The sequence below is a fragment of the Oryzias latipes genome, chromosome 12 (assembly GCF_053564925.1).
Source record: "Oryzias latipes strain Hd-rR chromosome 12, Olatipes_Hd-rR_3.1".
Taxonomy (NCBI): domain Eukaryota; kingdom Metazoa; phylum Chordata; class Actinopteri; order Beloniformes; family Adrianichthyidae; genus Oryzias; species Oryzias latipes.
Window position 1 is genome coordinate 31,859,689 of NC_136248.1, and position 14,437 is coordinate 31,874,125.

The 14,437-nt window shown below is 50.0% G+C and overlaps 1 protein-coding gene across 4 annotated transcripts in view; it reads right to left on the reverse strand.

Annotated features, from left to right (window-relative positions):
* The window catches only part of xrcc4 (X-ray repair complementing 4), a 28,512-nt gene extending 14,391 nt beyond the window's left edge, over window positions 1-14,121 (reverse strand). For 2 of the 4 annotated variants that reach the window (XM_023960399.2, XM_023960397.2), the window contains exons 1-3: window positions 14,002-14,121; window positions 12,746-12,889; window positions 12,453-12,637 (exon numbers count right to left, since the gene is read on the reverse strand). In XM_023960399.2, coding sequence (XP_023816167.1) covers window positions 12,453-12,637; window positions 12,746-12,887 — 327 coding nt within the window. In that variant the 5' untranslated portion in view covers window positions 12,888-12,889; window positions 14,002-14,121. Of the gene's footprint in view, window positions 1-12,452; window positions 12,638-12,745; window positions 12,890-13,729 lie in introns of all 4 variants that reach the window. The other 2 variants (XM_078956399.1, XM_023960398.2) reach the window with 1 other exon arrangement.
* Between the last annotated feature and the right edge of the window lie 316 nt (window positions 14,122-14,437).

Sequence of the window (14,437 nt, forward strand, 5' to 3'; positions counted from 1 at the left end):
CTGACACACACATGACACACACCTGACACCCCCCTGACACCCACCTGACACACACATGACACATACCTGACACCCCCCTGACACCCCCCTGACACACACCTGACACACACCTGACACACACACATGACACACACCTGACACACACCTGACACACACCTGACACGCACCTGACACGCACATGACACCCACCTGACACCCACCTGACACGCACATGACACCCACCTGACACACACATGACACACACATGACACACACCTGACACCCACATGACACACACATGACACACACATGACACCCACCTGACACACACCTGACACCCACCTGACACCCCCCTGACACACACACATGACACCCACCTGACACACACCTGACACACACCTGACACCCCCCTGACACACACATGACACACACACATGACACACACCTGACACACACCTGACACACACCTGACACACACCTGACACGCACATGACACCCACCTGACACCCACCTGACACCCACCTGACACCCACCTGACACGCACATGACACCCACCTGACACCCACCTGACACACACATGACACACACATGACACACACCTGACACCCACATGACACACACATGACACCCACCTGACACACACCTGACACACACCGGACACACACATGACGCACACCTGACGCACACATGACACACACCTGACACACACCCGACACACACCCAGGGCTCCAGACTGCGACCATTTGCTCGCATTTTGCGACCAAAATTTGAGACTGTGCGACTGAATTTTACATCCAGTCGCACAGAATAGGGAAAGTCACTGCAAGTGGCTAAAATATGTGGAGGGGCGGGGCCTAGAGATAATCGAGTGCGCGTTAACGTCTGTGGGAAGGAAACGGAGACAAATCATCACAACCTGATATGTGCGTCTGAGCTATGAGCGAGCGAACTATTGATTCGTTCTTTCGACCTGCGGCTAGTGTACCAGTGCCAGAGTGTACAGCAGGGGTCTCAAACTCGCGAAGCAAACCACGGCTCTCATGCACGGCTGTAACGACAGCACACCGCTCCCGCGGGAGATGGTCAGCTGAGGAGCATAAATGTCCCACACCTACATGAGTGACAGCTAACGGGGCTCGAACATAAACACGTGTGAGCGACAACACGATTTAGTCTTAGACGCACTTAAAACACGTGTGGAATATGCAACGATAGACGTGTTTGAGATGAACCAGCGCCCGGGGGGGGGGGGGGCATGAAGGCGAAGCTGCAACAGGAAGTTGGAGTTGTCCTTAACATTCAATTTAATAATTATGCCTCTCCCCCTAAGTATGATCTGTGATATTACATCTTTTATAATTATTTCAATGTTTTGTGATGTATGTAGCCTTTTTTAAATCAGTTGGTATTTTAAATTATTTTAATTGATCTGTGAACTACAAAAACCCATCAGGACGCATGTCCCATAATGCATTGTTTTGTAGTCTGTAGGGCAGCTTTCAGTCAGTTCAGTACTAAATTTCCAGCTGTGTTTGGTCAGGTTGGGGTCTTGCTTCCGCCCCTTTCTGGTGATATTTTGGTTTTGATTGACAGCTGATGTTAGAGCAAAAACAAAAATATGTCTCACACCAGGTGATCTGTGCAGCGTTACGTCCATCTGGGTGATCTCAAATTATTGTGCATCTTGGCTGCACGTATTTGGTGTCGCCAACATGAATTTCCATCCCCTAATGTTTACATACATTTAAGTATTGTTCTTAACTGTGAAATGACCGAAAGGTTATTATGGTAATCACTTGTTACTAAAAACTTTTTTTATTCTAAATTTATGGTAATTTTTTTATTATTTTTTCTGTCATGACAGCGATGGTGCTGTCAGTTTACCTTCTTGTTGCATCTTCAAAAGTGCAGAATAAAATCTGACACTGAATTTGAAAAAGCAGATTGTAATTTTTGCATCTATAATTAAAGTATTTATTTACTTTATTTATTTTATTTAGTGTATTTATAATACAGTGGAAATTAGAAGATCTGGTTTGCATGTTGATTTACGTTATGCGCCCCTAAATTTTCAGGTTGTGCCCCTAAAATTTTCATTTAGGGGCCACAGTGCTCCTAGTGAAAAAAGTTAGTCTGGAGCCCTGACACCCGACACCCACCTGACACACAAACCTGACACCCACCTGACACACATCTGACACCCACCTGACACACACATGACACACACCTGACACACATCTGACACCCACCTGACACACACCTGACACACACATGACACACACATGACACACACATGACACACACATGACACACACCTGACACACATCTGACACCCACCTGACACACACCTGACACCCCCCTGACACCCACCTGACACACACATGACACCCACCTGACACACACACCTGACACACACACATGACACACACTTGACACACACCTGACACACACCTGACACCCACCTGACACACACCTGACACACACCTGACACACACCTGTCACCCACCTGACACCCACCTGACACACACATGACACACACATGACACACACGACACCCACCTGTCACCCACCTGACACCCACCTAACACACACCTGACACAAACATGACACACACCTGACACACACCTGACACCCCCTGACACACAAGACACCCACCTGACACACACCTGACACACCCCTGACACACACACATGACACACACACATGACACGCACCTGACACGCACCTGACACCCACCTGACACCCACCTGACACACACCTGACACACACATGACACACACATGACACACACATGACACACACATGACACACACCTGACAGCCACCTGACACACACCTGACACCCCCCTGACACACACCTGACACCCACCTGACACCCACCTGACACACACACATGACACACACCTGACACACACCTGACACCCACCTGACACACACCTGACACACACCTGACACACACCTGTCACCCACCTGACACCCACCTGACACCCACCTGACACACACCTGACACACACCTGACACACACATGACACACACATGACACAAACATGACACACACATGACACCCACCTGACACCCACCTGACACCCACCTGACACACACCTGACACAAACATGACACCCCCCTGACACCTACCTGACACACACATGACACCCACCTGACACCCCCCTGACACACACCTGACACACACATGACACACACATGACACAAACATGACACACACATGACACCCACCTGACACCCACCTGACACCCACCTGACACACACCTGACACAAACATGACACCCCCCTGACACCTACCTGACACACACATGACACCCACCTGACACCCCCCTGACACCCACCTGACACACACCTGACACACACATGACACCCCCCTGACACACACATGACACACACATGACACCCCCCTGACACACACCTGACACCCACCTGACACACACCTGACACCCCCCTGACACACACCTGACACCCACCTGACACACACCTGACACACACACATGACACACACCTGACACACACCTGACACACACACATGACACATACCTGACACACACCTGACACACACCTGACACACACCTGACACACACATGACACACATATGACACCCACCTGTCACCCACCTGACACCCACCTGACACACACCTGACACACACACATGACACACACCTGACACACACCTGACACACACCTGACACACACCTGACACACACATGACACACACCTGACACACACCTGTCACCCACCTGACACCCACCTGTCACCCACCTGACACACACATGACACACACATGACACACACATGACACCCACCTGTCACCCACCTGACACACACATGACACCCACCTGACACACACATGACACACACCTGACACCCCCCTGACACCCACCTGACACACACATGACACATACCTGACACCCCCCTGACACCCCCCTGACACACACCTGACACACACCTGACACACACACATGACACACACCTGACACACACCTGACACACACCTGACACGCACCTGACACGCACATGACACCCACCTGACACCCACCTGACACGCACATGACACCCACCTGACACACACATGACACACACATGACACACACCTGACACCCACATGACACACACATGACACACACATGACACCCACCTGACACACACCTGACACCCACCTGACACCCCCCTGACACACACACATGACACCCACCTGACACACACCTGACACACACCTGACACCCCCCTGACACACACATGACACACACACATGACACACACCTGACACACACCTGACACACACCTGACACACACCTGACACGCACATGACACCCACCTGACACCCACCTGACACCCACCTGACACCCACCTGACACGCACATGACACCCACCTGACACCCACCTGACACACACATGACACACACATGACACACACCTGACACCCACATGACACACACATGACACCCACCTGACACACACCTGACACACACCGGACACACACATGACGCACACCTGACGCACACATGACACACACCTGACACACACCCGACACACACCCAGGGCTCCAGACTGCGACCATTTGCTCGCATTTTGCGACCAAAATTTGAGACTGTGCGACTGAATTTTACATCCAGTCGCACAGAATAGGGAAAGTCACTGCAAGTGGCTAAAATATGTGGAGGGGCGGGGCCTAGAGATAATCGAGTGCGCGTTAACGTCTGTGGGAAGGAAACGGAGACAAATCATCACAACCTGATATGTGCGTCTGAGCTATGAGCGAGCGAACTATTGATTCGTTCTTTCGACCTGCGGCTAGTGTACCAGTGCCAGAGTGTACAGCAGGGGTCTCAAACTCGCGAAGCAAACCACGGCTCTCATGCACGGCTGTAACGACAGCACACCGCTCCCGCGGGAGATGGTCAGCTGAGGAGCATAAATGTCCCACACCTACATGAGTGACAGCTAACGGGGCTCGAACATAAACACGTGTGAGCGACAACACGATTTAGTCTTAGACGCACTTAAAACACGTGTGGAATATGCAACGATAGACGTGTTTGAGATGAACCAGCGCCCGGGGGGGGGGGGGGCATGAAGGCGAAGCTGCAACAGGAAGTTGGAGTTGTCCTTAACATTCAATTTAATAATTATGCCTCTCCCCCTAAGTATGATCTGTGATATTACATCTTTTATAATTATTTCAATGTTTTGTGATGTATGTAGCCTTTTTTAAATCAGTTGGTATTTTAAATTATTTTAATTGATCTGTGAACTACAAAAACCCATCAGGACGCATGTCCCATAATGCATTGTTTTGTAGTCTGTAGGGCAGCTTTCAGTCAGTTCAGTACTAAATTTCCAGCTGTGTTTGGTCAGGTTGGGGTCTTGCTTCCGCCCCTTTCTGGTGATATTTTGGTTTTGATTGACAGCTGATGTTAGAGCAAAAACAAAAATATGTCTCACACCAGGTGATCTGTGCAGCGTTACGTCCATCTGGGTGATCTCAAATTATTGTGCATCTTGGCTGCACGTATTTGGTGTCGCCAACATGAATTTCCATCCCCTAATGTTTACATACATTTAAGTATTGTTCTTAACTGTGAAATGACCGAAAGGTTATTATGGTAATCACTTGTTACTAAAAACTTTTTTTATTCTAAATTTATGGTAATTTTTTTATTATTTTTTCTGTCATGACAGCGATGGTGCTGTCAGTTTACCTTCTTGTTGCATCTTCAAAAGTGCAGAATAAAATCTGACACTGAATTTGAAAAAGCAGATTGTAATTTTTGCATCTATAATTAAAGTATTTATTTACTTTATTTATTTTATTTAGTGTATTTATAATACAGTGGAAATTAGAAGATCTGGTTTGCATGTTGATTTACGTTATGCGCCCCTAAATTTTCAGGTTGTGCCCCTAAAATTTTCATTTAGGGGCCACAGTGCTCCTAGTGAAAAAAGTTAGTCTGGAGCCCTGACACCCGACACCCACCTGACACACAAACCTGACACCCACCTGACACACATCTGACACCCACCTGACACACACATGACACACACCTGACACACATCTGACACCCACCTGACACACACCTGACACACACATGACACACACATGACACACACATGACACACACATGACACACACCTGACACACATCTGACACCCACCTGACACACACCTGACACCCCCCTGACACCCACCTGACACACACATGACACCCACCTGACACACACACCTGACACACACACATGACACACACTTGACACACACCTGACACACACCTGACACCCACCTGACACACACCTGACACACACCTGACACACACCTGTCACCCACCTGACACCCACCTGACACACACATGACACACACATGACACACACGACACCCACCTGTCACCCACCTGACACCCACCTAACACACACCTGACACAAACATGACACACACCTGACACACACCTGACACCCCCTGACACACAAGACACCCACCTGACACACACCTGACACACCCCTGACACACACACATGACACACACACATGACACGCACCTGACACGCACCTGACACCCACCTGACACCCACCTGACACACACCTGACACACACATGACACACACATGACACACACATGACACACACATGACACACACCTGACAGCCACCTGACACACACCTGACACCCCCCTGACACACACCTGACACCCACCTGACACCCACCTGACACACACACATGACACACACCTGACACACACCTGACACCCACCTGACACACACCTGACACACACCTGACACACACCTGTCACCCACCTGACACCCACCTGACACCCACCTGACACACACCTGACACACACCTGACACACACATGACACACACATGACACAAACATGACACACACATGACACCCACCTGACACCCACCTGACACCCACCTGACACACACCTGACACAAACATGACACCCCCCTGACACCTACCTGACACACACATGACACCCACCTGACACCCCCCTGACACACACCTGACACACACATGACACACACATGACACAAACATGACACACACATGACACCCACCTGACACCCACCTGACACCCACCTGACACACACCTGACACAAACATGACACCCCCCTGACACCTACCTGACACACACATGACACCCACCTGACACCCCCCTGACACCCACCTGACACACACCTGACACACACATGACACCCCCCTGACACACACATGACACACACATGACACCCCCCTGACACACACATGACACACACCTGTCACCCACCTGACACCCACCTGACACCCACCTGACACACACACATGACACCCACATGACACCCACATGACACCCACCTGACACCCACCTGACACACACACATGACACGCACCTGACACGCACCTGACACGCACATGACACCCACCTGACACGCACCTGACACCCACCTGACACCCACCTGACACACACATGACACACACATGACACACACATGACACCCACCTGACACCCACCTGACACCCACCTGACACACACACATGACACCCACATGACACCCACATGACACCCACCTGACACCCACCTGACACCCACCTGACACACACACATGACACGCACCTGACACGCACCTGACACGCACATGACACCCACCTGACACGCACCTGACACCCACCTGACACCCACCTGACACACACATGACACACACATGACACCCACCTGACACACACCTGACACACACCTGACACCCACCTGACACCCACCTGACACCCACCTGACACCCACCTGACACACACCTGACACACACCTGACACACACCTGACACACACATGACACCCACCTGACACACACATGACACACACATGACACACACATGACACACACATGACACCCACCTGACACACACCTGACACCCACCTGACACCCACCTGACACCCACCTGACACACACCTGGCACCCACCTGACACACACCTGACACACACCTGACACCCACCTGACACCCACCTGACACACACCTGACACCCACATGACACACACATGACACCCACCTGACACACACCTGACACCCACCTGACACCCCCCTGACACCTACCTGACACACACATGATACCCACATGACACCCACATGACACCCACCCGACACCCACCTGACACACACACCTGACACCCACCTGACACACATCTGACACCCACCTGACACCCACCTGACACACACCTGACACACACATGACACACACATGACACACACATGACACACACCTGACACACACCTGACACACACCTGACACCCACCTGACACACACCTGACACACACATGACACACACATGACACACACATGACACACACCTGACACACATCTGACACACATCTGACACCCACCTGACACACACCTGACACCCCCCTGACACCCACCTGACACACACATGACACCCACCTGACACACACCTGACACACACACCTGACACACACACATGACACACACTTGACACACACCTGACACACACCTGACACCCACCTGACACACACCTGACACACACCTGACACACACCTGACACACACCTGTCACCCACCTGACACCCACCTGACACACACATGACACACACATGACACACACATGACACACACGACACCCACCTGTCACCCACCTGACACCCACCTAACACACACCTGACACAAACATGACACACACCTGACACCCCCTGACACACAAGACACCCACCTGACACACACCTGACACACACCTGACACCCCCCTGACACCCACCTGACACACACACCTGACACACACCTGACACACACACATGACACGCACCTGACACGCACCTGACACCCACCTGACACCCACCTGACACACACCTGACACCCACCTGACACACACATGACACACACATGACACACACATGACACACACATGACACACACCTGACACACACCTGACACACACATGACACACACACATGACACACACCTGACACACACCTGACACCCACCTGACACACACCTGACACACACCTGACACACACCTGTCACCCACCTGACACCCACCTGACACCCACCTGACACCCACCTGACACACACCTGACACACACCTGACACACACATGACACACACATGACACACACATGACACCCACCTGTCACCCACCTGACACCCACCTGACACACACCTGACACAAACATGACACCCCCCTGACACCTACCTGACACACACATGACACCCACCTGACACCCACCTGACACACACATGACACCCCCCTGACACACACATGACACACACCTGACACCCCCCTGACACCCACCTGACACACACCTGACACACACATGACACCCCCCTGACACACACATGACACACACCTGTCACCCACCTGACACCCACCTGACACACACCTGACACAAACATGACACCCCCCTGACACCTACCTGACACACACATGACACCCACATGACACCCACATGACACCCACCTGACACACACACATGACACGCACCTGACACGCACCTGACACGCACATGACACCCACCTGACACCCACCTGACACCCACCTGACACCCACCTGACACACACATGACACACACATGACACACACATGACACCCACCTGACACACACCTGACACCCACCTGACACACACCTGACACCCACCTGACACCCACCTGACACACACCTGACACCCACCTGACACCCACCTGACACACACCTGACACCCACCTGACACCCACCTGACACACACCTGACACACACATGACACCCACCTGACACACACCTGACACACACCTGACACCCACCTGACACCCACCTGACACCCACCTGACACACACCGGACACACACATGACGCACACCTGACGCACACATGACACACACCTGACACACACCCGACACCCACCTGACACACACCTGACACACACACATGACACACACATGACACACACATGACACACACCTGACACACACCTGACACACACCTGACACACACCTGACACACACATGACACACACATGACACACACATGACACACACATGACACCCACCTGACACACACCTGACACACACCTGACACACACCTGACACCCACCTGACACCCACCTGACACACACCTGACACACACATGACACCCACCTGACACACACCTGACACACACCTGACACCCACCTGACACCCACCGGACACACACCGGACACACACATGACGCACACCTGACGCACACATGACACACACCTGACACACACCCGACACCCACCTGACACACACCTGACACACACACCTGACACCCACCTGACACACACCTGACACCCACCTGACACCCACCTGACACACACATGACACACACATGACACACACATGACACACACCTGACACACACCTGACACACACCTGACAGCCACCTGACAGCCACCTGACAGCCACCTGACACCCACTTGACACACACCTGACACACACCTGACACACACATGACACACACATGACACACACATGACACACACATGACACACACGACACCCACCTGTCACCCACCTGACACCCACCTGACACACACCTGACACACACCTGACACAAACATGACACACACCTGACACACACCTGACACCCCCCTGACACCCACCTGACACACTCCTGACACACACATGACACACACATGACACACACCAGACACCCCCCTGACACCCACCTGACACCCACCTGACACACACCTGACACACACCTGACACCCACCTGACACCCACCTGACACACACCTGACACGGACCTGACACGCACATGACACGCACATGTCACCCACCTGACACACACCTGACACATACCTGACACCCACCTGACACACACCTGACACATACCTGACACACACCTGACACACACCTGACACACACCTGACGCACACCTGACGCACACCTGACGCACACATGACTCACACATGACAAACACCGGATTCAGCTCATCATCAGACTCTCAGGCACCTGATGATGAAGGGCAGGTGTGTTTGAGCAGGGCTGGATGGAAACAAGGAAACTTTGTCACGAGTCATGTTCATGATCCTTCCTTGGTCTTCCAAACATGACGTCAGCACTTTAAGGAAATGTTGAATAAACTCAGAAAAACTGGACCCAGTTCCTCCCAGCTGGTTCTGGAGCCACCCTGAGCGGTCAGGCTGAGCCTGCATGATGTCTGATTCAGGATGGCAGCCTGGACTGATGATGTCGGGGTTGTCATGGAAACGGCTGTTTGGAACTGAAAGTCCTGTGAGGAGGAGGGAGCCCCTTAGAACTGCAGAACCTCAAAGCTGAAACTGCTTTCAGGAGAGTCTTTGTCATCAATAGATGACAAATATTACGCAACTCTCTATCGTTTATGTATATAATATCTACATTTTTCTTGAACAGCTTTAGACCAGAGTTCCCTGTAATCCAGTTCGAACCGCTTTGGCTCCGTTCATAAATCTGGAACCCAAAACCCGATGTTCCTCTCACAGACAGATGTTGTGAAACTCCTCAGACGCTCTGAAGTTCCTCTCAGCTCCGTCCGAACATTCAACGGGAAGAATCTGGAATGTGGACCTGCTCAGGTAACACCTGGGATGCTGCCCCCCCACACAGATTAGAGGGGGGAGGGTCCCACTTAAGCCTCTCATCATGACTTGGAGCGAGCGCTGAGTTTTTCCACTCCGAGGGAAACAGACACCTCTAAACTCACTCCTGACTCTCGTTTTTGTTTTTCATCCATTCATGGCTCCCTTTCCATTCGGCCGTCGCCATGACAACAGCGTTTGAGCCAAAAACATGAGGCTTCACAGCCAAAACAATCAAACACTTTTCATGAAACAAAACCAAAAGTGTGGCGATGATTTCAGGGTTTGGGGAAATGATGGAAAATCACTGAATCACTGAATAAAAGACTTTTGTTAGATGAGAAATTAAAGGATTTAAAATTCCCCAAAAGATCTTTCTAGAACATTCAGCCACAAGAATAAATGAGAAAAGAAGTAAACAGTCTGTAAGCATCAGGTAGCAGATGTTCAGCAGAAGAAAAGAGCTGAAGAACGTTTGTGACAGGCCACGCCCATCACAAACAGCTGACCGCAGGGCGCCATGATGTTGACCGAGGAAAACCACAGGCCAGCGATTGAAACGTCACCTTTACCTGTCTGACCAACGTCTGCATGAAAAGCCCCACGTCCTGACGTTTGTGTAGAGAAAGTCTGAGGGGCCGTTCGATTGGCTGAAAGCGAACACGCCTGCTTTGTTGATGAGTTTGATTGACAGATTCATTAGCCAATGGTGACATTAGTTCAGGATTTGTCAGGATTTGTCTCACTAAGGAGGTGAGGTTTATAAATGCACATTCTGTCACTCTGTAACACAAGTGTGCCTAAAAATGATCTTTGTGAAACATTTATTGTGTTTTTGTGGAACACAGAGTGCACATTTGAGAGAAACACTTACTGTGCATGCGTGAAAGAACAGCGTGTGTGTTTGTATTCTAGCCTCACACGTCTGCGTCAGGACTCACCGAGATCTCCTTCTGCATCTTCTCGTACGTCAGCGTGACGCTGCGGCCCGGCGGTTCTGGACTCAGGCTAAAGCTGTAGGGGTCCGGTGGTTCTGCTCCGGTCAGCGCCCGCTCCAGGTCCTGGACGTACTTCTCCCTCGTCATCTCCAGCTCCTCCGCCTCGCCGCCTATGGTGGCCGCGCCCACTGCGTGGTCACAGAAACGGTCCGTTTGTCATTTCCTCATCAGAGGGGTGTGCACGTAAACGTGTGCATGTGTGAGCTCTATCCCGTCATGCCGAGGGTCATCTTTACCTTCTCCACTCCAAGCATCCTGGCCATCGGTGAGCAGCACCCTGAAGCCTGATGCTAAGCTCCGCCCCTCCCAGTCCACACGCAGGAAGTAGGAGGAGCCAGGTTTGGAGGATATGTGGATCTCCCGCACAGCCGTGTTCATCCCTGCAGATGAAACCAGAGCTGGTCATTTTTCTGAAACACCAACTCTCTGTGAGGAGGCCTCATGGCGAGGACTTCCTCCACGCCACACGGCCTGAAGAGGCTCAGCGTCTCGTTTGCATTAACCTCCACCTGCAGATCTACATTCACATCTGCTCACATTTATTATTTTGACACATGAAAACCTGGAACAAGAATCCTGAGGTCCCATCGTTTAGTCTGTCATGAATCGTCCTTTAATAAACGCTGATCACGCAATAATTATCTGAAAGAAGGATTAAAATATAAAAATAAACTAGTGCAAAAATGATGTCAAAAATGTTAAGTAATTTGGATTTTGTTTAATAAAGTTTATGAAAACTGTTTTAAAACGTCACAAACGTCCAAAATATGAGTCCAAAAAATGTATTTAAAACGTAAAGAAAAAGGTCTATTTTTAAATTAAAAAATCACTAAAACTGTGAATAGAACCAAAGCATTTACAGTAATACTATACTACTACTATCATTACTAATCATTATAATAATAAGCTTTACCTCACACTCAATTGGTCCACAAAAGGGAAAATCGTATAAGGAAGAAATTAGTAAAGAAAAAGTAAATACAAAACACCCCATATATACTATATTATATACCATATACTACATATATATTCACAGATTGGTGGCATACAGGGATTCCCTCCAAATGCACGAAAGAACTCTAACCTCAGGTCTCAGTGGATCCATCAACGACACATGAGAGCAGAGGATGTTTAAACGAGGCACTTAAACTACAGATTCATCACTTAAACTACAGATTCATCAGTACAACCTGATCTGAGCAGCTCTATTAGACGCTTACCGTGACTCTGTAGTTTGAGACAGAGGTAGCTCCTAAAAGAAGCGCGCGCTCACTTCTGCACGTTCAGAACAAGTTTGATCTTTTGTCCCAAAGCTGCTACGACTGAAAACGTACCGAAAATCCCCAAAACCGGGTTACGGTCTGCGTTTCTCTACACTAGGAGCTAGCAGGCTAACAGGCTAGCTCAACCGAGAAGTGTTTGTAAACAGACGCACGTGGACGAGAGGCAGAAGACGGGCTCGCGCGCCAGTAACAGCAAAGCCACAGCTTACCAGAGGCGAACGGCGCGCGGCTTTGGATGGAAGCGGAGTTTGACAGAAAGACAGCCAAGGTGGCTGTGACGTCATCGTTACGCGACAGAATCGATGCTACTGTTTAGTGTTTGAATGACATTTCAACGTTATACATTTCAACGTGTATATATATATATATATATATATATATATATATATATATATATATATATATATATATATATATATATATATAGTATTAATAATCACCAAAGGTTTTTAAATTATCAATGGCCCAGGTGCAACACAAAACTGGCAAAATGTAAACAAAGAAAGATGAAAAATATTAATTTAGTTTTTCAATTAATAATTAATTAATTTATTAATTCAATCTAAGAACATTTAGAACACCTCTTAAAGTAAAATTCTACTGGATAAACTATTTGAAAATTTCCAACTGACTTCACTTTAGCTT